The sequence below is a fragment of the Tympanuchus pallidicinctus genome, unplaced genomic scaffold (genome assembly GCF_026119805.1).
Source record: "Tympanuchus pallidicinctus isolate F22 unplaced genomic scaffold, pur_lepc_1.0 scaffold20, whole genome shotgun sequence".
Lineage (NCBI taxonomy): Eukaryota > Metazoa > Chordata > Aves > Galliformes > Phasianidae > Tympanuchus > Tympanuchus pallidicinctus.
In genome coordinates this window covers 6,000,653-6,027,879 of record NW_026294722.1, presented here as the reverse complement: position 1 = coordinate 6,027,879, position 27,227 = coordinate 6,000,653, and the positions used below count along the sequence as shown (strand labels likewise).

The window sequence follows — 27,227 nt, the reverse complement described above, 5'->3', positions numbered from 1 at the left end:
CACAGGCCCCAATCCAAACTCTTTGGCAATCTGGCTATTCAGCAGAACACTTGCAGAGATGGGATTTTGGATGCATGGAAAATGAGCAGCAGCCTCCCCTGACCAACAGGGACAGGATAACTGCAGAATTCCTCCAACACCTTCGGAGCCTCTTGGATAAGTGTGAACTCACCATGAACCAGAACAGGGGATCTTCCACCTGTAGGCCCCCACTGACCTCACGCTAGGCAACACAGGAGGATTGGCAGGAGGAGAAGAGAAAGGTCAGTATCTCAGCTACATTGCACCAGAATGATAAAAAGCAATCTGCTCTTGGGTACGGTGAACTAATTAAGCAGCCTATCTGCAGCCTCTGTTCCAACCCATTTTGGGCAGCAACTGCAGTTGATTCATAGAGTTATATTTTTGAAAATACGTTGTAAAAATGTTTCCCCATGAGCTAAAGAGAACAACCTCCTCCCTCTGTCCAAGGAGACCATTTCCTGGAGAATATCATTTATAAGGACAGCATCCATTCATGGCAGAGTGGTGGCCCTGAATGGGGCTGGAGGACTGTGCTGCCCCACTGAGTGCTGCAGTGGGAGAACAAGCCCACAGCTCCTCTCCTCTGCTGGCTTGAAAATAATAATAACAAAAAAAGAAATAAAACTGGCTAAGGTGCATAATAAAATAAGCCCCAAGTGCCCTGTGCCAGCTGTCCCCACAACAGCCCAGGCTCGTGAGTCACAGCCACAATCAGAGCCCAGGCTCCCGCACAGGAATTTTGCCCAAGCCTCCATCCGCCCAGGAAGAGCACAGTTATGACACCAGAGGCTCCATTCGAGACAAACGTAATCTCCTCAGATAAGGTTTGTCTGTGGTGAAAGGAAATTGGCTGCTTTGTTTCAGGCCGGACCTCCGCTGTCAGGACCTTTGTGCATGCACTCGCATCTCCTCCGCAGAGCCCTTGGAAAGGAGGCAGCTGTCCTCGTGGAAGCAAACTCATCCCTCAAAGCCTGATGTTAATGAAGAACAACCACCAATTAGCAATCCCCTCCTTGGGGGTTTCTGAAGCCTGTCTGAAAGCAAAGTGTTCAAGTCTCTAACAAAACAGCTTTGGGGTCACTGGGGCTATTCAAGCCCTGTGTTGTTTTCAGGGCTTCAAATGACGTAGAGAGATCTGGGAAGGCTTCACAGATTTAATCCGATTCCCACAGAGTTCAAGACTCAATTGCTCACCAACTCATTCTATCCTCAAGGGTTTTTTCTTAACGTTTGGCTTATGCCCTCCTGCTTTTATTGCTACCTCAGCTTTTAAAAATATTCTTACTAAGTATTATTTAAAAGGGAAACATATGCTACAGTCCTTGTGGACAAAATAGATATTTTAAAGTATTTCCCATATTGGGAATGAAGATCCTGGACATCTGGGAAGTCCTCTCACAGCCATTAGCTTTGGGCTATGCTAAGGAAAAATGGGAGACAAGAACAGAGATGTCTTAAAAGAGAGCTGGGAGAGACCCCAGCTCAGGGGCCACCTTCCCACCCTATTGGGTTATTTCATCCTTTCCTGACTGAAAAATATTCCAGTGGCATTTTCCAGCTCTGCCCTTCTGTTTCAGTGACCTCATCTCCCAGTTGGGACTTATTCTGACTCACATTCCCTTGAATTTCAGTTAGCTCGGATCAAAACGTCAGTATTTTTTCCTCTTATGTCGAAGTATCATCCAAAGCAACACATTGGTGTTCCCCTGTTCTGCTCTGAGGGCTCATTCACATCCCAATTACAACATCACTTTCAGCTGAGCCAACTTAAGCACTGATGACTTTTCTGCATCTGGTGCTCTCAGACACTGCTGTCACAACCCCTGGCACCTTGACCATAGAGGGAAACAATGCACTGAACTCTGGGGACTCAACTACCTATGATTAGGAGAAAAACTTGTATGACATCATGGGACCTCCTATTAGTGGGGGTGCTCTGGCTGCACTGGCCTGGCCAACACCACTGGAAGCACACAGGCTGGAGCGTCCACACTATGAGCAAAGCCAAAGCTGGCAGAGGAGGCAATAGTCCAACAAAGCTGGAATTTACCCCTCCTCCTCCTCATCCAAAATAGCCGCGCTGCATGGAGCTCACTGCAGGGTCAGACAAGGAGAGCAGTGCCATGGGCTGGATGTGCCATGCAGGCAGCAACGAGAGGCATGTCCCAAAAGCAGCAGTGCTCAGGTTAAGGAAAAGGAAATCCTATTGCCTATTAGTTCTGCCTTGGGTATTTATTTTTTTATTAATGCAAAGAACCAGACACTTGGTTATCAAACCTATAGCCAAACACAGGCAGCGTGCAGCCCAAGGACAGCTGATGCACTGCGACAAGAGCTCAGCGACTCCCAGCCCCGTTTGTTGCTCTGTGTCTGCTCCCAACCCGCTGCTGAGCGGAAAACAAACGCTGCTAACTCACTTGTCTGCAGCACATTATGTTTTGAATTATTTACTGCCACCCCAATCGGAAGAAAAAAGCATTTCTCTCTTGGACATAACGAGGAACACATTTCCAGTACTTAACAGCTGGAAGCTGGAGAGGTAGCCAAAGAAAATCCCTTTTTTTTTTTTTTTCCCTTTAAAGTAAGCATCTGGAAAACTTGTTTGCTGGGGAAGAGAAACACTCACAGATTGACCCAGGGAAAGTGTCAATTAAACTCGGGCACAATTCAGAGGCAGGAGCTGATAAGATGGCATCATCAGCATGATACCAACTGCGTGTTTTCGGTCTGCCCCCAGCAGCTCAGCTCCAGTAGGGCGAAAAGAGGCTGCTTGCATTCAATGAAATCCAGCAACTCCCCCAGGCAGACATTTTCAGCACTATTTCTGTCAGCCACTAAAGTATCAGAGAACTCTAATTCCTACCCCATATCTCACCAGCTGCCCAAACATCTCAACCAAATCCCAAACACGTTGTCCCCCTATTGCTCTTTACTCCTTAAGCGCACCCCAAGGCCTGGAGCTGATCATTTCCAAACCACAACGCATTGAAGCTGCTGCCAGGCCGCCCAAACGGGGCTCTGCTGGAGGCAGCTCTGCCCGGAGGCTGCAGCAGGTCCTGCTCCTTGTGCTCCCAGAGCAGCTCTGCTCCCAGATGCAATGCCTGCTTTTCCCAGAAGCGCGAGCAGCTGACCAGGGCAGAACTGTTCTGCTTCTGCCGGGCTGCCTGGGAAAATGTTCCTCTTCTAAATTTCATGACAGGTTCGAATTCTTTCAGAGGGAGGACTAACGCGGGGTTGTTTTTCTTTAAATATGTGCTGTGTTATTTTAACTAATAACAGGAAATCGGTGGCTCGCTATGTGGTGGGATTGCAGCAGTCCCTCTGGGCCAGGCTGCTGACTGTCCCCAGCACAGCCCTATGCTGTGCTTTCAGCAGCCCCCAGGCACTTCTCTGAGGGCCCAGCTCTAAAGGAAAGAGGGAGGGCACAGTCAGGGCAAAGCCTTCCCCTGTGCCACATCCTGTAACTCCCCATCTCCTGCAGCTGTGAGGAAACTCGAGTTTAAAGCCTTTGTTCAGGCCTCCTATCTACCCAAGACCCCAAAGGTGCTTCCAAAATGAACTGTGCCATCTCCCCTGCCTTGGGGATGGGTGAAAAGCCTCCCTTCCCTTACTGCATCACTGCCTGCAACTTACCAGCCACTAGGAGAAAAGCAAATAGAAGGGTTTTTTTTTTTTTTTGGAAGCAGAATTCACTCATGCTGTTTTCCAGCATTCAGTTATCAATCTCAGCAGGCAACCAGGCTGTGCCAGAACAAACAGGACATCAAATAAACAATGCATTAAGATGAAGCACGCTGTGGACGCGTGCAGTCACTCCGCTCCTGCAGCTCAGCCACCTGCAGACACTTCACCTTGCTCCATGCAGAGCTTTGCTTTCCTCCACCCCACCCCAGGGCTGCCCTGCAGGTCCTTTCACTGCAGACAGCACCTCCAGCTGCTGACAAGTCCAGTACAAATGCAACAGCTTTGCTTAGCTGATGCTTTCAATGCATCTCCAGCTATCCTGCTCAGAAATGTATCAGCATAGAAAGAGGCCAACTAGAAGGAACATCACTCTTGTTAGAGCTTCTGCTCAGGCAGTACCCAGCACCAGAGGAAGAGGCACAGCCCAACCTCCCCCAGCCCCAACACTCAGAGCAGCGGTGTGCTTGGGGACCTGCCTATGACCCAGATTCAGATCCTGGCAGTTCCTATTCACTGTGCCATGCCAGCCATGTGCCCAGCAGTGCACCTGTTCCCCTCTCCCTTTCAGCAACCTGACCCCAGGGCAGCTATGCTGTGAATGTGCCCACGTCCTGTCCCAGCCCCAGGGACGCCGAGCCACATGGGATGGGAACGCTGAGCCACACCAGGTTTCACTGCTGACGTGAGATGCAGACGTTAGGATGTAGGTAAAATAAACCCCAAAGCTGGTATCACAGGCAGCATCCCAGCAGCAATCTCACATTTCTTCCTTCCTGGTGGTGTTGTAAGTGGAAGGAGATCTGTCCCGCCAGAACAGAAACCCAAGCCTCTAACCCCACTCTCTGCCTGGAGAATAGCATCACTGGGGAGGAGATTTACCATACTCTCAACACAAGAAAAATGGCAATTCAAGCAGCACTTGTGGGTCCAGCATAAACGCAGGATACACAATCAGCGTGCCTCCAATAGCCAGACACATAGCCTCCCTGCCCCAGACCTGCTGTCGGGATGGGAATGGGCAGCACCCAGATGCAGGTGGGGATGGGAATACACAGCACTGCTACAGAAAGCAACCGCATCCACACCACTCCTCTGAGCCACACAGCTGGAGCAAAGGAGCCAGGCTGTTATTTTGGAAGCAGCAGTAGCACTGTTGTAACATGTCATGCTTCTATGAGATTAACAAGAAGCTTTTAATGACCTGGTGTGAATATCCCAAAACATTTCTACAGCAGCTGCAGACAGCAGCCATTTAACTTCCATTCTCCGCTGAATGATTGCAGATCTCCTAAAAGCTGGGAATATAATTTAGCATTCACTGCATGTAACAGCAATATAAGCACTGTGGGGACAATAAGTGGCTATGGGGACGAGTGGCAGCACGCAGCAGGATGCACGCTGCCCCAAGAGGGTTTGGCTCACAGGCATTACATAGCTGTATTGACAGGCCAAGGGGCTGCGCTGCAAAGTTCTGCTCCCAGGGGGAGATTTATAAATATTTTCCAGGATAAACACTTGTAAACAACATCTTTCAACTTATCCCAGACACGAGTCCTGATCTGCTTTCAAGGAGTCATCATCTTCAAAGGAGGGAGGCAAACCATCCATGCAAGCAGGGTAGCTACAAGCTATCTGTGCTGTTTGGCACCCATCTCCAAAGCCACGCAGTGGGCAGTGGTACCCAATGGTGTGGCTGCCAGGTGCAGTCCCTGCATTGCTCCCAGCACTGCTCCCAGGGAGCACTGCCTGGCAGCCTCTAGAAATCAGATCTGCCCATGGAAATGCGATCGCTGCGAGCCTCTGCTGCTGAGGGATGGGGTGACATTCTGCTAAGATCAGAGCAAAGCAGGCTGGCATCTGACTCCAAGCCTGACAGTTCATGAAATCAATATACGGGCCATGGTACAGATTTCACCTCCTCTGCTCTTTGAAGAGCTCGCTCCCTTCCCCCTCGGCTGCCCATGAAAGCAGACACTGGGTGGTCTCTTCCAAGGCTGTAAATTGGCTTGTTGAAAGGCTCAGCAAAAGAAAGGTCAGATGCCTTATAAACTGAGCAAAACCAACACTGCTAGACAACTATCTGCGTGTTATTCAAAGGACATCCACATCCACGCTGCTGCCTGCATCACAGCAGGAGTCATATTGCATCCAAACACAACCACAGGTTGTTGCACAGGGTACAACAGTGTGCAAAGATGCACCATGCCCCAAACCTTCCATTCTGGATGTAAAATAAGGCAAAGGTGTAGCGAGCTGTGGAGCTGCTGCCTGTCACTGTGGATGGTGATGTTTCTCTACAGCAAATATGCCCTCTTAGGAAACAAAGCTCAGCCTCTGTGCTCCCTCACTCCAGCAGTCAAGAAATATAGCCTTGCAAGGAGCAGCAGTAAAATCCTTTGTTTTTCCCACCTCTGCAGGTTCAACCACCGCAGGGCAACACCATATGCACACCCATAGGCACAGAGATCCAGAGCAAGGGGCTGCCAGGTAACCACACACTGCAAAGCTTCTGCTGAATGCCTACAGTAGGAAAGGGAAAGAAAACAAAAGCAACAACCACAACACTTCTAATCAGAAACCATGACTTCATGAGAGCAGGTGCACCCACCTTACAGACAGGGCTTGGAGTCGCCAACTGAATGGCCAGCAGAGCTCCATCCCATCAAAAGACCACAAGTGCAGATGCTTACCAGGTCCCAGTCTGCCTGTGAATACCAAAGTGCCGTTCCCAAACTTCACAGCATCCTTATTCTGATGATTGGCCAGAAGGACATGGTAGCAGGAATAAAGCCATACAGTCACTTGACAGCAGCCTTCAAGCCAATTTTCAGCTCAACTCACATCAGCCTTCTGCTGCAGGGACCTGCTCAAACCCTACTTCCTCAAATCCTAAAACCAAGAATTGCCTTGCAGAACTTCAGCTGCCCAGCAGGCCAGAAAAACCCACAAACCCTATGGGTGCTCTACCACACTCAGCCTTGCCTTTCTTGGTAAGTCATGTAGCATCACTGCAGTGCAAACACATTTACAGCTTGCTCAGCCCCTCCTGCTTCCCTGCTCCCACTGCCCAGCCCTGGAAAGGAACAGAGATAAGGGAGTGCTAGAGAAACCACAAGGGCTTAAGAAAGCTATGATTTAGCAGAGATAAAAGGCCTGGGTGTGTAAGCACAAAGTGCTGAAAGAACGACCACCAGCAAATGTAGGCTGCGCATGGGCACGTGAGCAGCACGTATCCAGGGTGGGAACATCACACAACTAATCCTTCATCTGGCAGGTTAAAAACAAACCTTTAAGCAATGGCATTGCTATTCTCATGGCACCCCAGACTAATGGCACACATCCAGCCAGCACATTCCATAGAGAGGTGCTGTGCAGATGCTTGTGATGTCCAAGCAGCCCTGCCTGTGCCATGCTTCAAAGGGCTGGACAGAGACTGCTGTAAATGGGCCCATCATAACTGGGTCACGGAGCCCAAACCAGCTCCAGCCTCCTACCCAGTATACCCAAACCAAGCACACCAGCTGCCAGTCCCAGTGACAACATAAAGCAGGGACAACACTTTGGTGCAGCCCTTACCCCAAGTACACAATTCCCCAGGTTTCTCAATGAGACATACTCATTTTTCACACTGTTAAGGGAAAAGCAAACAGTTTAAATGTTTCAGTCCCTGCGTTAGGCTCTCCAGCACATTTGCTGCCTATCTTATCAGCACAGCTTTAGCAGCCTTTCTAAGTTGTTTCAAGACTTTGGCCTTCAGAAACCTGGAAGGGGGAAGGGTGGAAAAAAACCCTCTATTAACACTTACCAAAGCACAGCACATTTTCAAGAGGACATTCCCAGCATCCAGAGCAAACGTGTTCCTGACTGTATCTTCTACATGCTGTTTAAGTTACAGTAAGTAACAGCAGTTCAGATTCATTGCTCAAGACAGTGTCATCGTTCTCATGAGCACAACCAAAATGGAGAAGCCAGACAAAAGAATACTTGTCTCTGGGATCTGCTCATGATTCTAGCCTGCCCCAATAGCCAGGCACCTGTTTCACTATGTGAGAGCTCTCATCCTCCCTGTGCAGCCCACTGCTGCGCACTCAGAGCCATGGACATTAGCACTTGGACCACACCAAGGAGCCACAACTCAGCCCCTGCAGTTTACTGCTTTTCTTGGCATCACCACTGCAGGTTTGAATTTGTTACAAAAGAGGCTTTCTGTACTCACAGCAGGGCTTGGATGCCACCCAGCTGTAGTGTGGCAAGTGGTTCAGGAGTAACCATTTTCCTACCCACACAGCTGAAAACTGGTCTGCCACAAGCTCAGCAATAAATAAGAAAAAAAAAAGCCTGATTTAACCTTGGCAAGGCACAACTTGTGTAGTTATGACACAGCAATTTCACATCAAAGAGGATTTCAGACCCAGCCTGTCTGCAGCCCACCCAAGCCTTCTCTTTCCTCGCATTTATGGGATCAAAAAAAAAAAAAAAAAAAAAGAAAAATTCCAGTGTCACACTTTATGCTTCCAGAGCTGCAGGAAATCCACTCCAAGTCGCATGCCAGCTCCAGCTCTGCACGTTTCCTTGGGCTGTCCTTTCAGCAACTGGGAGAACAAAGCAGCCTTGGCAACTGGCCACACTACAAGCAAATATTTCCCCCACTCTCTTGAATGAAGTGGATATCCTGTCACAAACCTGAGCACTTGGGAAGGGTAAGGAGGGGAAGGAAAGGGAAAATGATGGATAAGCTAAAAATTGGCACCAAGTGAGAGGTCTCAGCATGCCACCAAAGACACTGAAAGGATTCTGTTTTAAATAGCCAAATGCTGAAGGCTCACACAAACTTCAGAAGAGTTCCAACTTGCTGGCAGCTAAGAGCGATATACCTAAATCTTTCCTCTGCTGGATTTGGAGGAGAATACGGATGCTCCAGCTCTGACATTTGACTTCTGCCTCTTTATGATCCCAACCCTGTGAGGACACAAAAGCAATTTCCTTTCTGCCCATTTTCAGGGCCAGGCGGTGACTTCGGAAGGTCCTTTTCAGTGCCACCGGCACAGCATCTCTAGGTCCTGCAAAGGTAGAAAACCTGGCTCCACAGGGTCCCTCCGAGCACACAGCCTTGCCATCACAGATCACATTGCCTCAGCAGTTTTTTCATCCTCCCTCCAGAATAGGAATCCTGGCAGGGATTACACCCCAGAGCTCTGGCTCCCAGGTTGGACCATGGGGATTTGCTAATAAAGTCTCAGAGAAACTGACTCCTTGCACCACGGATGAGCTCTGTGCACCAAGCCTAGACTAAATCAAGCTTCCAGACATTTCAGCAGTATCAGTGGCTGTATTTTTTGTAATTCCTCTGCACGGTTCCTGCAAGCCCCAGCAACACTGTGTTTAAAGCTTCAATTGTTAGCAGATTTCAACAACGTCAAACCTGACACGTGCAAGCAAGTTTATTCTTTTAAAAATCTGCATTAGAGCCATGCACTATGTTAGCATTTGTCAGCAAGTTTCCTCACCATGATACTGCCATTCAGAGCCAGGTTAGCTGACCCAATAGCAGCACATACCAGGGCCACAGCAGGATTAACATTCCCAATGCCACTAACACCAGCAGAGATCTGCAGCTACAGCGTTTGCACAGCGGTTCTTGCTGCTGTTTGGACATACGAAGCTCATCAGAATGTGGGCTTTGTGCTCACACATGCCCCAAGAACCTCCTTGTATTTGCAGCATCATTTACTGAAAGTTGAAGTAAGCTAATGTCAAGGCAGAAAGCAATTACTGTTAAATAAAGAACAAAAAAAAACCCTGTCCTGGAGTTCAGCCACAATCTTCATGCCCACTCTGTATCTGGGTGGATGCAGACTTTGCAACAGGCTGAAAAAGGATTAAGCAGCAGCTTTAGCAAACAGGCAGGACAACAACAGCAAAGCCACAATGAAGACAGCGGTACAGATTTGTTTGCAGTTGCAAACCATAAACACAGACATACAACTGTGTGCAAATACCGGAAAGCCACTCTTTTTCCTTCCTATCAGGGCTTGGCATCATATGCATTTAACTGGATCCAAGAGATGCCTGCAGCATCATGCTAACAGTTTTTTGGTCACAGGACACGCTTCAATCCACAATGATGAAAACTCATAGGAACCCATAAATAGAGCTCAGCTGAGCATTTGCGTGTGTGAGAGCTCAGCAGCGCTCTTTATCCAAGCAGGAAAAGAAAGAAACGAGAGAGAAAGCAGCTAAAAACATGTGTGAAAAATGTGGCAGCTCCCAGGGTTTGGCTGTTTGCTTGTCACTGCATGAGTCAGGCAAACAATTGCTAAAAAGAGTCAGCATGCCAAGCAGAAGATACAAAATTTATCCTCATGCAGAGGACACCAAGTAGAGCTCAGTTCTTACATAAAAGCTCTGCCAGTAAACCTGCTCCGTCAGAAATACTGTTCTCAGCATACACAGGCACAATGTAAAAGCCATCAATGTATGCAACTCTTCCAGGATAAAGGCACCTTGTTTTGACAAACTATTCCAACTGCACACCACTCAACGCAGACAAATGCATCTCTGCAACCAGAGCTTGGCTAACTTAACCCAGCTGGCACAGCTGCAGTTTCTTGAGGTAGACACAGCTGGAACAAGAGGCACGATGCTTCCTGCCACATCCACGAGCCACTCACCTTTCCCACAACCAATGTTCACCCCAAGCCAAACATCTCTTTCACTCTGCTAGTCAATGGATGGAAGGACAGGACAATCAAATTACTATCCTCACATCTCTGAGGTCTCGAAGAGGACAGAGAAGAGAAGGGGATGCAGAATCCCTAAATGACACTGACAGCCCCTCACTGCTTTCCCTATCCATGGATGGCTGTCTTTCAGGCTTGGTGAAGCAAGACCAGAGCTCTCAGAGGAAGCTTCCTAGCTTCCTGTGCTGCACAACAGAAGCTGGCATCACGCAGACCCACCTTCCATTACCAGAGACCTCATAGTAACAAAAGCCTTTTTATAGTCACACTTGGCAACCCCTTCTATGGAGCTCAAAACAAAGTAATTCCTGCTGGCTTTGTTAAGTCTCTGGTGATCTCATCCAAGGGAGCTTCAAGCCACCAAACTGCCCTTGCCTTGTGCAGTCACCCATGTGCCAGGTCCTGTCCTCCTCTCTAGATCTCCCCATATCACACATCCCTCTTCCTACCTCTTCTCTCTATCCATCCCCTCAGCATTCCTCAGAAGCACCTACTCAATTACCAGCTCTCTGTGATTAGACCACAACTCCCCAGTTAGCTACTGCTTGTCCTCAGCCCGCTCAGAAGCCTTCAGAAAGACTCTCCTGCCCCATCAGCCAGGCACTGCCTCTCACCTGGTGCCTTCCTGCTGGTCTCTCTTTTGTCACCCATCAACAATGCACTATTTATTGCACTGCTTGGCACCACGCAGGGGAAGGGAGATCTGGAATTTGAGGAGTACTGAATCCAGAAAACAGGAAACGAAGGATCAAGGCTGGGCATAGCCTGGGGGCCCATGTTTATGACTGTAATAAAAGGATGAGGCAGAGATGAAAGCAGGGCTGAGCCAGGCATGATGGAGCATGGAAAGAGAGGTGTGGGGCAAGGTAAACAAAACAGCTTTGGAAGAGCAGGAGTTGGCTGGGCAGATGCATACTTAGCAGCTTCCACACTAGCCAGTGGGGTCTGAGAGAGATCAAGACTATGATGGAGCTACGGAGGGCAGAAACAGCTCCCAGAAAGCTTTCCTAGGAAGCAGCAACTGCTCACTTGAGAGACTTCTCATTGTGGTCTGGATCAAGTGGTATCAAGTGTGTGATGCCACAGGGTGAGTGCATTTCCCAGCACACGTCTGGGCTGCATCCATAGGCCTCAGCCACAGCACAGACCCAAGAGGGTGTTCGGCAAATAGCTTTGTACCCATCAGTCTGGAGCTTTGCAGCCTCCAGGTTGGCAACAGGCTGCACACAGAGTGGCAGAGATAATTCCTGTTTTTGGAGATAGGACAAGCAAAATTACAGAAAACACAAAGCCAAGTGCTTGGACATCATTGCACTCCGTGTCAAAGCGGTGAAACTCTGCTTCCACAGTGTACCCTGACCTTTACAAATCAGCTCTGTCTGAAGCAGAAAAACACAGCTCTCCAGTAATCAGAGGCTGACCTAGATGGCTCTGGTTGGTTTTAACTTGCCAGGTGCAATCACAAACAGGGCAAAGCCAACCTCAGAGCACACTCACATCCGACCCAAGGCACACGCTTGTTTACCAGGCCAGCCAAGCAGGCACTTTCCAGGAGAACAGCAAGAAATTACAAGGCTTGCCTTCCAGCTATTCATTACAAAGCAAAGCCTCCCATATGCCAGCTCACAGCTTGCCTGACCTCTCCCCAGCTCGCCTGGAGGCTTTCTCCTAATCTTTGAGGAATCCCAGGGAGCGGGGCAGGAACAGGCAGCCCAGCCAGGAGGGGAGCACGAGCCACCTTGCTTCTCATCACAAAGAAATTAAAAATAAGCAACAATACCTAGGAAGAAATTACACTGGAAGAATTGCACGAGTTTCTTTTCTTTAGAAACAGTAATTATCTTCTCATCAGTTGCTACCTGGAGCTGTGGGGGGGGTAGGAGGGGTAGGCTGAGGCTGGATTTTAACACGTGAGTTTCCCATAGCTGGTTCAGGTCTGGGCAGAGCCTTGGGAAGATTAAGCAGTAGAAGTACAAGGGTCGTTTGTGCAAGATGTAAAAAGGACAGGCAGAAATAGCCTCCTTGTAGAGCACAAAAGGTGCCACAACGCTGAGTGATGTGCTCAGGAGCCTCCTGCCCCACCAGCTGCCCTATTCTCAGTGCCAGCAGCATGGCAGATGTGCCAGGCACAGCAGTTTTTGGGGAAGTGAAATAGTCCAAATGAAATACCAATTACTCAGATGTGGAGAAGTGATTTTAAGCAGTACTGCTTCACAACTGAAATAAGCATAACACAGAATTTTAACTCATACCACCCATGATTTACCTCAAAGTGATATTCTGCACATCTGTTCCCCTACAGCAACAGCAGTAACAAAGAAGAAAAGGAAAAAAAAAAAAAAAACAAAAACCTGATCTCAGTCTTGGCTGCTCTGGATCCTGGAAATGGGAACTTGGCATCTGACTTGGCAAGGGTGATGAATGGGACGAGGATGGGTTTGCTCTTGCTGCTGGAGCAGAGCACCCTGCTTGGCTAACAGCCAGGCACTCCCTGCTCACCTGAGTGGCTCTCGCACAGCCACTGGAGCCAGGAATCCTGTGGGAGCTGGCAGCAAGCACAGGAAGGGCTGAGAAAAGGCAAAAATCTCCCTCACTCGGGGGGGGGGGGGGGGATGAGGGGGGGAAGCTGCTGGGTCTGGGTCAGGGGAACTGGAACTTTGGAAAAACAGCCTTCACAAGCAAGTATTTAAAACAATAAAGGAGGAAATACAGTGGGAGAAGAACAAGGCAGGCGGGCTCAGCGCCAGCCCCAGGGCTGCTCTCACACTCACACCTTCCCAGCTTTCCCCAGGGAAGCAGCACTAACACGAGCATCAAGCGGGGCACATGTGGGAACAGCAGTGCTCAGCAGGCTCCTAAGGGAGCCACAAGCTCTTCCAGGTGGGGAGCTGCAGTTTAGAAGCTGCTAAGAGAATAGAGATTTCAGTCTCCTTTTGGAGATCAGGCAACTGCAGAGGACTCCACACAGGAGAAGAGGCTGTTGCTTCAGCTGTTGAAAGCAAGAAGGATTTCTGCTCAGCCTGCTTAACATGCTTTATTTTTAATACTGCTTTTGCTCCAAGACACAAAGAACTGTTTGGAGAAAAAAAAGGCCTTTGTTTGAGATTTTACGCCCCAGCCCCTTACTTAAGGTGCAAAACCCCACCATAAATGCTGCTAAGCCCTCCTACCCCTTTCCCACAGCAGTGCCCCAACACAATGATGAACTAGGAGTCCTTACAGTTAAAAAAAATATTCAATGACAATTAAGTGAGAACTACATACAAAAATCCTCAATCCATTTTTGCAACACTTTTTGAGAAATACATGCCAGGCAGATACAGCAGTGCATGGTCCTGGGACAAGAGGAAGTTGTGCATTTGCTGGAGGTGTGTGCTGACAACAGGAATGCAGAAGACATCCCCACTAAGGGGAAGGAAAGGGAGAGATTCATTTTAAGTTTCCCTCTGCTTCTAGCAAGAAAGAACAGGATACCATGGAGGGCAGCAGGCATTAGTGATATCACCCAGCTGCAATAAGAAATCTCACAGCAACTGAAATAAGGGTGCAAATGGAAGAAAGTGAGAGAACAGAGAGGTTTTTAAGCTGAAATACCTTCTCTGATGGCCATCATCCCATCCCACCCCAGACCTAGGGAATGCTCCATGCTATAATAACCACAAGCTCTCTCCTGAGATTTAACACGTTTATTCATCAAGAAGTTCCGAATTAACTAAGCCAAGTAATAAACAGATTCATCTCTGTGCTGAAGGCTTTCACTGGGGACAGGTAGGGCAGCTCAGCCCTTTCCTCCAGCTGCCATCCCAGAGGCAGCCTGGAGTAGCCCTGCTTTATTTTCATCTGAATGGAACAGCCACATGAAGACAGAAACTAAAGAGAAGATTTTATAGCGCTGTGACACGCCAGGTGCTGTGCTCTCATTCAGCAGTGTTCCTCCAGCATTAGGCCAATTGACATTTTCACCCAGTCCAGAACTTAATATTCATTAATGAGACACCGGGCCATTTCCTTCCTTCATTTCAGATGCTCCTTGCCGGGGAGCAGGGCCCTGCCAGAAGCTTACCCCTGACATCGAGGCTTTCAGACATAAATCTCATTCCTGACTACAACAAGCGTTAAATAGCTTGAGGCGTGTAAATCAAAACTCCCTGCAAAGCTTCAGTCGGAGGCTCTGCTGTTCCCCAGTGTCACCAGGCTCTGGGGGTGGGGGATGCAATCCCATCACCGTCTCACAGCAGTAATTAACCTCCAGCAAGCACTGGCACGAAGCTCCTGCTCTTGCACGACCGCAAGCATTCCTCTCCCCGGAGTTTACCATAAAGCACCGGCTATCCATAAACATCTCAGGGAAGGGCTGGCCTGGGTTCACCTTCACGCAAGGAAGATGTCAGCCCTGGCAGGACGCCAGCCATTCATGGCTCTGCGAGCCTCCTGATTTCTGTCAGCTCTGACTCAAGCGACCTACTTGGGGGGAAGAAAAAAATAATAAGTTTCCATCACACCCTTTCCTCCCCTCCACCCACTGCAGGATCACAGGGGACCATCTCCACAGTGACCGTGAGTCACCGTCTCTTGTCCCTCTGTGAGCACAGCAGTACCACAATGTACAATGGTGTTCTCCCTGAGCATGGCATCCTCCAATTGTTCCAGCCCGTGAAACCAGAACCGTGCTCCACCATGGTGCTGCAGTGCTGAATTTGGCTGCGTACAAACCCATGCAGTCACCCGACCATTCATCCTAACCATATTAAAGAGCAAAGCATGAGCTCATGATTAAAAGCAGGAAAATAAAACAAGTATTCCCTATTCAAGCTTCTACCCCCAGTAGCTCCTAAAACCCATTTCACTTTGCTCCTTGGAGCAGTCTGTGTTATTTCTGATTCCCAGTCAGGCCTGACGTAGGAACCATCACTGACTTCTCTTTCAGTTTTTCACCCTACAAGGATAAATCACCCCTCCCCAGAACAGCACCAGCAGAAGCAAATCAGACCCCAGCCCCTCAACAGATAACCAGGCACAACCTCCCCTTGTTGTAGCAGGAGCTCTGATCTGATTTTAACATCCCCGTGAGGAGAACAAGTTCCCAGCCAGCAAAAGCAGAGCCCAACAGGCTGCTTAATTAACAGCCCCTCTCCTACTTGCCACAGCCTTGCCAAACACTGCAGAAACTCGATTCCAACCGGTAATTAAGCACTTATGGCACAGGAGGGACAAAGAGCAGGGACACAGGGAAGGGAGGGGGCTGACACCATCATCTCCCACCATGCTCCATTGAAGCTCTATGCTGTGTGCACTCTGGGCACTAGCAATTCCCCAGAGGGACAAAAAAGTTTCCATAGCCATCAGTTCCTTAAATTAAATCTTAATTGGTGCAAGAGCTCCCCAGAGGGTTATATGGAGCAAGGGGAGGACTTGTTTGCCAGCCAAAAAAAAAAAAAAAAAAAAGCCTGCATTCAGACGTGCCTGTGAGGGTGTTACCTGCACTGTTTCACAGGTATCTGAGGAATTTGCTAACCTGGCTGCCAGGCAGTCTGCTCCAGCTCTCGCCCTGCAGACCTTGCTGGTCCCAAGAATTCCTCTTTTGCTCTCTTTTCATCAGTCTCAACTTCAAGAAGAGGAAATTAGTGATTTACTAGCATTTCATTTCTGTTGCCTGTCCCACCAAAACAAAGGAGGGAAAAGCAAAGAACTGATTCTCCCTAGGAGTACAAACAGGCTATTACAGCAATTATGTGCAACATGGGCATACATTAAGAGAAAGCCACTGAACACAGATCCTTTAGGTTCATACTCCTGCTGCAACAAGTGCTCATTTTGCAATGGCAGAAGTGTCACTGAGTGAGCTGTAGCCCCAGAGGAACTCCCCACCAGATGCAAGCTGTGCTACCATCCTCATAGGAGTAATCATGCAACTCCATCCCAGGGTACAGCGTGCAGAGACTGCAAGCACACCCTCAGCACTCCCTGCCTGCTGGAAGCCACCTGAGATGCTGCCAAGATACTACATTGGCTAAGAGGATTGGCATGCTGTGTGCTGCCTGGGAAAGCTGTGCCCACCCAGCTCTTGTGTGACACACAGTGCCCCAGGCACCAGAGGACATTTGGTGGTGCCATGTATAGCTCAGCTCCAGACAGCTGCAGAGCTGGAGTCAGACCTCTGACAGAGAATGATGACAAACGAGCTTTCACTCCATTCAAGTGGTCAAAAGCTGTCTGCAAAGTCAGTGCAAAGCTTCAGTGCCTGACAAGACTTGAAATTACCACAATCAGTGCAAGTTCCTATACTAAGGGGCACTCAGCCCCTGAGCAATCACAGCAGCCACATTACCCACCCCAGAGATGAACCATCCCAAGCAGCACAACTGTTAGGTCCATTTAATACAGAATGTCCCAAGTTGGAAAGGACACATAAGGATCATTGAGTTCAACTCCTGACTGTAGGGTGATTTGTGATTTGAAACAAGGTTGTTATTCAAAGCACAGGTCTGCATATGACACAGCCCATTCCTCCCCTCTTCCCTACTGCTGTCTCCCTCCAAACTGCCCTTCAAACAGGACAGCCCCCTCAGAGATGCTTGGGGAACAGAACACCCCCTCTGTAGTAATGCCACATAGCAGCAAGCAGCCCTCATCCCTCAGACCTTTGCGCCCCCAGTCTGTCACCCCTCCAGTTCCTGCAGCATCAGATGCTGACATCTTTCCTAAGCCAAGGAAGGTCTGAGAGAATAACCCATTTCCAGAGGAATGCTTCTGTGACTGAATGGAAGCAGCAAAGGAGGGCTGTGGGCTGGCAGCCATCGCCATTACAATGTTAATTCCCTCTGACTTGCCAGAATTAGAGACCAAGCATCCACTGCCATTCTTTGTCTTTTAGGGAAAGATTTTCAGCCTGGACTTAATGTTTTCAAATAACTTCACAGTTTTAACAAAGCCTCCTGCCCTGGATTAGATAAGGTTACATCTCACCCTTCCAGCTTCCACCCATCCGCTGATGAACCTGAGAAGAACGGAGGACAGGTCCTTGCCAGCAAAGCACAACCTACAACATGACTGAGAAGGACTTGGGTTACCTGTCCAAGGTCCAGAGTGACGTTGACCTGGTTGAACTCCAGCCCACGGGAGAGTGGGGGACTCTGCCACCAGCGCTCCGTCCCATCGATGGCGTTGGTTATGGGATGTGCCTTGTTGCTGTTTGCTGAGGAGCAAATGTCACAGTACTGGCCCTGAGGGAAAGCACAAAAAATAAAACAACAAACATTTAACCGTGGCCAGGAAAGCATGGCACAAAGCAGGCAGGTACCAGAACAGTTCAGAATACAGTATGAATCAATATATAAACTTTTGGTATGCACCAATTTAGAGCAGGGACTGAAAAATGAACGTAAGAAAGCTCTGAAAACCCACAATAACTCAGTGTACAGTTCTGACTGCCCTAATAAGCACCCTTTCTGTATTTCACATAAGCACTGTGCATTGCCATTCTGAGCTCCAGTGACACAGGGGCTGCTCTGCTGAACTGCCACTCACAGCCTTGGCAATACCCAGAGATCCCAACCCACACCATTCAGTCACTATGAACCCAGGCTGCCAGTTCTTCTGCCCAGCTCCCTGCAATCTGCTGCTTGTCAACCTATTCATTTCACAAGTATAGTCTTTCAGCTCCACTTTCAAGCTTAATAGTGCTGCAGCCAAGACCCTCATGCTGGTGATGCCACAATGCAAGGCCAGGAAGGGACAGCCCATGCTGTCACCCAGCCAGGGACCTGACTGCCATTGCACTCACAGACCCTCTTGTCTTGCTTTGGCAGCGTGGTGGCTGTCAGCCCCCTGGACACACTGCCAGAGAAAACAGCTCCACAACCTGAGCAGCCCCTGCTGAGCTGCATCAAATAAAGCCCTGAGCTGCTCAGGGCAAGTCTTTCTTTCCCCTTGAACAGGCAGCTGAATCTGACTCACTCTTAAGGAACCCTGCAAGAAGCCCTGTACATCAGGGAGTTACTTGGTTCATGGAGCATCACTTCTGTTGCTTGAATTGCTGCCACAGACAGCCCGGAAGGGAACTGTTCCAGGCAGTCTTCCTTTAAAAGGTGCAGCTATTCCCAGGCATGCAAGCTGCCTCTCCCAGCTGCTGCCTGCTTTAATGTTACATCCAGTACAAGTTCTCAAGGCAGTTAGGCTCCTTCCTGCCTGCCCCCTGCCAAGGCAGAGCCATGGGGCTGTGATCCTCCAGCTGCCCCAACCTCTGCAGGAATTGCACTGCACAAGAAACGGAGAATTCCCCACATTCTTCCCCACAGCCATGCTATTTGCGGGCAATTATGCAATGCAAATTGTGTCAAATAAACATGCCTTTTAATTAATTCTTCTGGAAACATGAAAATAGCCAATGGAGAAGTGCCAGGGCAAAGAATGGGGCAGATGGAAGCACCGGGTGGCCATGATGTACAGAGGGGAGCTCTGCTGCAGGACGCAGGGAAGGAGGAGGGAATGCAGACCAGATAAAACTGACCCACTGTGAAGCACAAACCTTCAAGGGGAACCGGTGCAACAGGTTGTGTGGAAATTTCTACTGCACAGTAAGGTGGGGGGAGAAGCAAGGCAAGGTTACAAAATGAGGATAAATAACAAAAAATAAAGTGTTTTCATACTTTAAATTCTTGCCACAGATGTGAAAGCCATTTTGAACACAAAGTTCACATGGACAGGTGACAGCCAACTCGAGTTTAGCAAAGAGGGGACTAAAAATTAGGATCAGCTGTTATGCATTTGTAATGCTGATGTTATCCCTCCCCATGCTGGGCAGCCTGCAGGGTTAGCTGCCCATGGGTAACGTGTCAGCAGCTGAGCCAGGTTTGCTGATAAAAGCATCACTGGCCCCTCTGCTGCACCACTTGCTCATTAGCTATTTTGTTAGACCCAGACCTAATCCTCATGTGAATCATTCCTAGCTATTTGTACTTTTAAGCAGCTCACGCTCCTGCACAGCATGCCAGGTCTCTACGGGGAGATGAGAGTGTCTGACATCAGCAGAGGATTTTAATTAAAAAGAAATTGTGAGCTGCAGGCTCAGGGGGGACAGCAGGCTCATGGAGCAGCAGGGACATAGACATCACCAAGGTACGTGAGGGAAGAGCTCCAGCAATGCCAGGAGGCTGCAAGGCAGCTCAGAGGGCACAAACACTCCACTATCAAAGCAAACTGTAACTGGAGGGAGATAAGGAGGAACATCTGAATAAAGGGCAGCTTCCAGGGCCCTGCAAAGCCTGATCCCATTCCACTCACATCAATAGGAGCTATTTCCCTTACACACAAAGGCTGCCTGGTGCTCTGCAGGCATGCTTGCCCCCAGGAGAGCTTTGTGCTGGGGTACAGCCCTGCCCCAGCCTCATCCCCAAACCACGGGGATGTGATCACAGGGCTGCTGGGGCAAAGACATGGGGCAGGAAATGGGAAGCAGAAGGTGCTATTCCAGATAAAAGTGTATGTTCACAAGCTGCTCCCAGGGCTATCTTTACTGACAAGCAACACAGCTCACACAGCCAAGCAGGTGCTGTCTCATCTGCTGTCTCTTTCACGGGCAATTACCCAGCTGCAGTTAGACCAAAAAGCTCCAGTCCTTTCAAACACAAGCACAGAAGAGACTCTCAGAGGCTCCACAGCAGCCAGCCCTCCAACCTGCAGAGACCCCCGGGCTGAGCCATCTCCCTCTGCTGTGCATGGGATGCAGAAAGATGGGGCTAGACAGACACTGCCTGTGGATGAGCACAGCATGGCCAGGAGCGCTGCCACCAGAAGCCACCCGAGTACTGAGCAGGTTGGTACTGAGGAGATCCAGATCTCAACTGCTGTAACACCTGGATAGGACCTCCTGTAAGCAATGTGTTGCTCAGGCAGGTGCAGCTCTGTTGTATGACTTAAGAAGCAAAGGAGTCCTTTGCAGCAGCAGGGCTTGAGGGAAGATGAGTTGCAAAGGAAGGCAGAAGTATTGATTTAAATGAGCAAGGTTTTTAAGTTTTAAGGTATGTAATTGCCTCAATTAATGTTAATAACTGCCTTATTGTTGTATTAAGCTGAAACCAAGCCACCATCCATAAGCCTGATTTGCTGGAAGCAGCAGAACTGTCTCTACCCTGGAACAGACAGCTTACAGGCACCCTCAGCGAAGCTCCCTGGGGATAACGAGCCTATAATATCTCCTCTTTGTCTCATCTTCACTCTGCATTAAGGTGGGATTGCCCATGCTGATCAGTGACTGGGATGAGGGCAGCAAAGCTCCACGCAGTTCCTCTCAGCACACCTCAGCAGCGTTCTTCATCACACCCTCACAGCCTGAAAAGCCTCCTGCAGCTAGAGCTGCTGTCTTCTGCCAGAAAGCCCTGAATAAAGCAAAGGAAACTCCCTGAAAAGGTTCAGAGCCTTCCCACAAGCTGTGCCAAAAACACTGCAAGTGCCTTTAGGGCAGTATTACTTTAGAAAGTTTGATTATCGACATTTTTAGAATATTAGGCTTTCAAGTCAATGAAAACTCTTTCCTGGAAGTCTACTGCAGTGTCAAGTGACAACAAGCAGAACACAGGATGGACTGAACCGATGGTTGCAATAATGCTACACTGGGTCCTCACTCAAGCAAATGCCCCTTCTCCACAGTAACAGGCAGACCCTGGGGTGTCCCACGAGGCATTCTTCTTGATGGAGAGTCCATTTTTATCACAATCACACCATGCCCAGACAGCAGAGCAGGCAGGTGGGTAAGGGAAGGGATCGGTGGGACAAGCAAGCACCAAGGACATACACACAGAGCTCTTTACTGTCACCTCAGCCTGCCTGAATAGAACACTTCCCTCCCACACCCCCGTTGCTTTGGTCACCAAGGAGTGCTGAGCTCCCTAAGGTTGTTGAATGAGGAGCTCTGACCTCTGCTTCAGCCACCTGCTTCCTCTCCTCCCAGCTAGGTCTGTCTGTGCTCACGGAAAGCTGCCACAAAGGGATATTTCTAAAGCCCTCAGCCCAACCAGAGCCACAGCCTGAGAAGCAGCACTGGATCAAAGGGACTTGTGCAGAGCTGCATCAGGGACAGAAGAGGCGGCTGGAACAGATCTGTGGCCAAGGAGCCCCATTGGGTGGCAGAAGGCAGGAGGACGTGACCTCCACGGTACCAAGGGATGGGCTGTGCTCAGGAGGAGCTGCAGCTCCTGGGTGGAGCAACCCATGTGCTGCATCCCAGCATCAGCATCCATCCCCAGTGCCATGCTGGACAGCTAAAGTTGCTGCAGCACAGCAATAAATGCAGGCTCACATCTACCAGCTTTATCTTACCCTCCTAGTTTTGATTGGCACATTATTCACTTTTTTTTTCTTTCAACTGCACATAGAAGCAGTTATCCTTTACTTTTCCTTACTGCCTTCCAGTATGAAAACTCACGTGCATGATGTATATGCACAACTATTTCACTTTCCTGGGGATTATTTCAGGTCCCTACTGTCTCCCAACAGAGCTCAAGCTGCACTAATTTACAGTACAGCAGAATGAAACAGATCAGTTTAAAAAGCAGCAAGGCTCAGAGGAGACTATGCCAGCGTTTGCCTTCCAGTAACAACTTCAACAATTTCTATGACAAAAAGGACAAAATCCCACGGCGTAAACACAACAGCAGGAAAATTCCTAGCAGAGCACTGACTCAGGAGAATGCAGTCAGAATGACAAAAATGCTTCAAGAGCTCATCCCACAACAAAGGCAGCCCTAACAAAAGGACCAGGAGAGGCTCTGCTTAAGAAGCCGGCAGATCTCCTTTGCTTTTCATCACCATCACACTGCGCTGCTGCACTGCAACAGGTGCCAGGCACCCGGAGTCTCACAGCAACACGGCAGGGCTGGTGGTCAGGCTGCAGGCTGCACGTGGGAACTCAGCAGCTTTTCCAAGGGAAGAGGCAGCAGCAGGTCTGGAGTCCCTGCTCGTGGTCTACAACTGGTTTACAGTTCTACTTTCCTTAGAAGAGGACCAGAGCTGTACAGCACCTTTTGCCCTCCCCTTTCCTGGCTGCGAGCCCCCTCTGCTCTGCTTAAAATGGGATCCCTGAGATCAGTCACCTGATAAACGCGCCTTCTTCACCTTCTGCTCATCGCAATCCCACACCGACCCCAAGGAACAGAACTCGGACCCACGAGGCCACCCGTCCCCCACGCGCGCCCCAGCGATCCTCGTGCAGGCAGAGGGCCGGGGAGCCTCGCCCGGCATCGCACCGACGCGAAGCTCCGAGTCCTTTATAAATCACGCCATGGGAACTCGGCGAGCCCCGTTCACGTGCACAGCCCGGCAGCGGGGAGCACGTGAACGGCTCGGAGGGCACGGAGCACAAAACCGACCCGGACAGGATACCTAAGGGACCCGGCCCTCAGCCCCCGCCACCATCCCCGGCCTCGGCCCCCTACCTGGATGGTCTGGTTGGGGTCCCCCCCCGCCAGCGGCCCCCCCACCAGCTTGCAGTACAGATCCTCCACGGCACGGCGGCTGCCGGCAGCCCCCGCCGCTTCCTCGCCGCAGGTGGCGGAGGCGGAGATGCGGGTGCCTTCGGCCAGGTTGAAGTAGGGCGGGTGGAGGCTGTGCCCGTTCACGTCGCCGGGGAAGGAGGCGGGCGGGCGAGCGGCGGTGGGCAGCCCCGCTCCGAGTCCCAGCAGCAGCACCAGGAGCCGCAGCCCCCGCTCCGCAGCCCTCGCCATCTTCCCCGAGCCGCCCTCGTAGCGGGGGGTTGGGGGGGGGGAAGGCAGCGGCGTCTCTCCCCGCTCCCGTCCCGCACTGCGCTCCGCGTCGTCGCGCCCGCGCTACTTCAGCCCCAGCGGCGGGGAGGAGCCGCCCGCCCCGCACCGCCTCCGGGGGCCCCGGTCCCGTCCATCCCCCCCCTCCCCAAACCCGAAACCGGCCTCGCCCTGCGAACCGCCCCGAGATGTGGGGAGGAGAGGCTAAATGGGGTGAAGGGATTTTTTTTTCCCTTTTTTTTTTTTTTTCCCTAAGAAAAGAAAGAAAGAAAAAAAAAATATGAAAGGGACGGGATCTTCACGGAAACAATGTGTCTATTGTAGCCGCGGGGCTGCGCTGCCCTCCTCCTGCTCGCCGGTGTTGTAGTGCATTAATAAACTCCATTAACCAATGGATTGGTTTATCTCCGGGAAAAGCTCTATTACTAATTAACAGAACGTTAAAAGGCCCCCAAGTCCCATTCACTCTCCTCAAGGTTTGCTGTTTGTTTAATGTGGACAGTGAAAAATCGCCCTTCTTTACCCCAAAGGCAGGCAGGGAGGCAGGCAGGGAGGCAGGCCGGCCCCTTGGGGACTGGCTCTGCCTCCTTAGCTAAGAGGAAAGGAGCACTACTGACCCACCCTTCCCATCGCTCTGCTTCCAATATCCCTCGTGTCCCCAAGGCTCATAAGGAGCACCGTCAGCACTGTGCTCCTGTACTGCTGGGGGAAGGCAGCTCATGGATGAAGACTCAGTGATATAATGTCAGATTGCAGGAACCCAAATGCCAGCAGCAGTGCGGGAGGTGCAGGGCTGCAGCTCGCATCCAGCTGTGCCAGCTGTGCTGCCATGGCACGTGGTGGCCCTGGTGTCATACCAGTGCACACAGCATGGTGTGAGGCACTGAGCACAGCTGCCAAAGCCATTGGGGCAGGAAGGCTCCCCACCGGCATCCAGGCTCTTTTAACCCCTTCCTGCTGTCTGTCTCTTGGGAGATTTTTCCCATTTACCCCCTTCCTGCTAGGTCTTAATATGCAGCAGATGAGTACACAATTAAAAGGCTAAACAGAACCCTTGAAAATAAATTCTTTTAGAAAGTATGGGCGGTCTCTGCCCTTTAAAGTGCATGTTGCAATGGACAGCTTGCTCTGGGGAGAGTGGAACAGCCGCCTCTGAGTGCAGTAATCGTTAACCAACATGGTTATGAACAGGAAACCAGCACTTCAGTGAGCTGGGGTTAAACTTCCTTCAACTTTATCAAACACCATATTAATTAGCTGCTTATCCCCCGTGGCATCTGTGAAAACACCAGAAGAGTTAACCAGGAAAGCAGGGCACAGATTAGGGAAATCATTTTCTCCCACCCCCACGAGAGAGTTTCAAAGCAAAACACCGGGGCCGCTCTAATATCCGTAATCCCTCTAGTGGTAACGCTGTGGCACATAATTAATCACCCTTCCAAAATGCAATTAAGGAAAGTGAACCAGAGTGAGATCACTGCGAGCACGTGGGCTTTGTGGCACGGATTCAGCCACAGGAGCAGAATCAAAGGCCGCCCCACAGCCCTGGGCACCGCGCAGCCGCTGGGAGCAGAGGGCTGAGAGCACATTGGGGCTGCAGGGGTGGCGTCAGCGCTCCTGCACTGGGCTCCACAGAGCTGCTGCCCACAGTCCCACACTCACACTGGAGGTGCTGAAGCAGAAAAGACTTTTCCATTCCAATCCGGCCCACTACCATCAAATGTAGGCAGAACAGGAACAGTTCAGCTTCTGGTGATGCTGCTCAGATACTGAGCATGCTGTTGCAGCCGCTGCAGCATCCAAGCTTTACTGAAGTCGTTATTTTTGCCTCCATACAGGTTGCAGGGCCACAAGGAGCTTGCCAGAAGCCCCCATTGGAAACACAGCAGGCTCTTTCTCCTAAATCTTACCTCAATTAGGGAACCCAACATTTAAACCTGAGCAAAGATTCAGCAAATTACAAGCAAAACATTTCCCATACCCACATCCCCTCTTAACCTGTGCCACAAAGTGGAAGCCTGCTGAGTAATTCAGCAGTAATACCAAGGAATTACCCGGCTTTATATTGCTTATTACATAGAGAAATGAAATCAGATGCTCTTCGCTCTGGGAAAAACAATGCATGTCCAATGGAAGAGGAGCTGTGCCTTACTTGTGGTGTTTCCCAGCAAGGTACCTCTGCATTCAGAGCTGTCAGTGTCTGAGACTAGAGAAACAGCAGAGCATATGGTTTCTGTACCACGCATTATGTGGGGTCAGGGACTCGTTATCTTAAGGAAGATTTAATTACTTTTCTGCTGCTCTGCTGCAAGCAGTGTGAAGGAATGTGTTTCCTCTGTGCTGACCTAAGAGCACTGCCCGGAGATCACCATTTCCATGTACACTTCCTGACACAGGGCAGGACACGAGAGCAGCTACTGGGTGCTCAGAATTGATCCCACCTGAGCTGGAATGGAACCAACACAAGCTGCAGGAACAAGCAGCAGCCTTCATCTCCAGCTTTATAATTGTACACACTTTGCAGGCTGTACCTGAGAACTGCAAAATAATACAAAGCAAAACAAAACCACAAGCAGGTTTTAGGTCTCCCGTCTCCTAGACAGGAGTGTGTGTGCTTGCACATCCCATCCACACACAGTCAGCTCTGCAAACAGCACCGAGACTCAGAGTGCATCTGCCTGTTTGTGCTTCACACTGACGGCTCAATCAGAGCAGTGAACTCTCCTGTATATGGGGACAGGGCTCTGTTTGCATCTGCAGTGAGAAACGACTGAAGAGTTCTCTGGAAAGCACGGGGTTTACCCAGGGTCTGCTTTGCTTGCTCAGCTTTGTTCCTTGGAGTGCACAGAGGGGAGGGTTGGTCACACCACTACAGCCGTCACCTTCAGTGCTCAGCTGCCAGCTTCAAGCACAGCTCTGCTTTCAGTTTTTGCAGTGTTTTAAAAGACATAAAGATAAAAGTGGTTCAGACCAAAGCAGAGTGATGGGGTGCAGCAGCACGGAGCAGCTCCAGGAAAGGGTCTTCTCAGAACTAAACTACATCAGGCAAAATGCAAAATCCCAAAGCCTACCAGCTCCAAGTAAGCATTAGCAAGAATAGGATTAGGAGACATCTAGTATTGTTATTTTTTTCCCTTTGTAGAATTGCTTCTATGTATCTTGTCTGTACTTCCTTTACAGTGTCACATCTTCTCAGATTTGGAATAGTTTGCTCTGGCCCATGGCTGCTGGTTTTGCTGTGCCCAGGCAGCACTTTTTAAACTCCAACAGCACATCTGCCTTCTGTCTGCAGGGACACTTCCACAAGAGATCACACAGTCCCATGGCCCAGCAGGACGAGTTACTCTACACCAGAGAATTCAACCCACGTTCAGGTCAGTCTGTACCTTCCCTGCCATCAGATGGTTTCAAACCCCCCAAAGCCAGAACAGGTGTTCCATTCATGCTGCCTGTCTAGCTGGCAGGGACCCAAAGGCTTTTTCTTTAACAGCCTGAGCTCCATGTTGCTCCGGAGAGCACTGAACACACACATGCTGTCCCCATGCTCCAGGCTCAGTCGCCATCAGCAACATGTTTTTCTTTGCACAGATCAAATGAGAACATAGCTGCTTTAATGTTAATGGCCACAGAATCACAGAATGGAAGGGATCTCAAGGATCATGAATCTCCAACTCTCCTGTCACATACAGGGCCACCAACCTCCATATTTAATACCAGATCAAGCTGCCCAGGGCCCCAAATGTGGCCCCAGGGCCACATAGTGCTCAGATGTACACCACAGCTCTCCTTGCAGCTCGAAGGCTGCAGAGGAACCCGTGGTGTCAGCAGCCAGCAGCTCAGGCAGCAGCATGAGCAGATCCTTGCAGGAAGACATGGAGCTGTGTCACACAACAGACACGGAGAGAGTGGGGGATGAGCAAATGCACTCAGGATGGAAATGAGGGCAGTGCTGATGCGTGCATTCATGTGTGAGAGGGCAGCAGGGTGCAGGCAGACAGCACATCCAGAGGTGGGACACATCCAG

General features: G+C 50.0%; 1 protein-coding gene across 3 annotated transcripts in view; it reads right to left on the bottom strand.

Annotated features, from left to right (window-relative positions):
* The window catches only part of LAMA5 (laminin subunit alpha 5), a 79,051-nt gene extending 55,819 nt beyond the window's left edge, over window positions 1-23,232 (bottom strand). For all 3 annotated transcript variants that reach the window (XM_052683538.1, XM_052683539.1, XM_052683540.1), the window contains exons 1-2: window positions 22,880-23,232; window positions 17,519-17,671 (exon numbers count right to left, since the gene is read on the bottom strand). In XM_052683538.1, coding sequence (XP_052539498.1) covers window positions 17,519-17,671; window positions 22,880-23,167 — 441 coding nt within the window. In that variant the 5' untranslated portion in view covers window positions 23,168-23,232. The remainder of the gene's footprint in view (window positions 1-17,518; window positions 17,672-22,879) is intronic.
* Window positions 23,233-27,227: the final 3,995 nt, after the last annotated feature.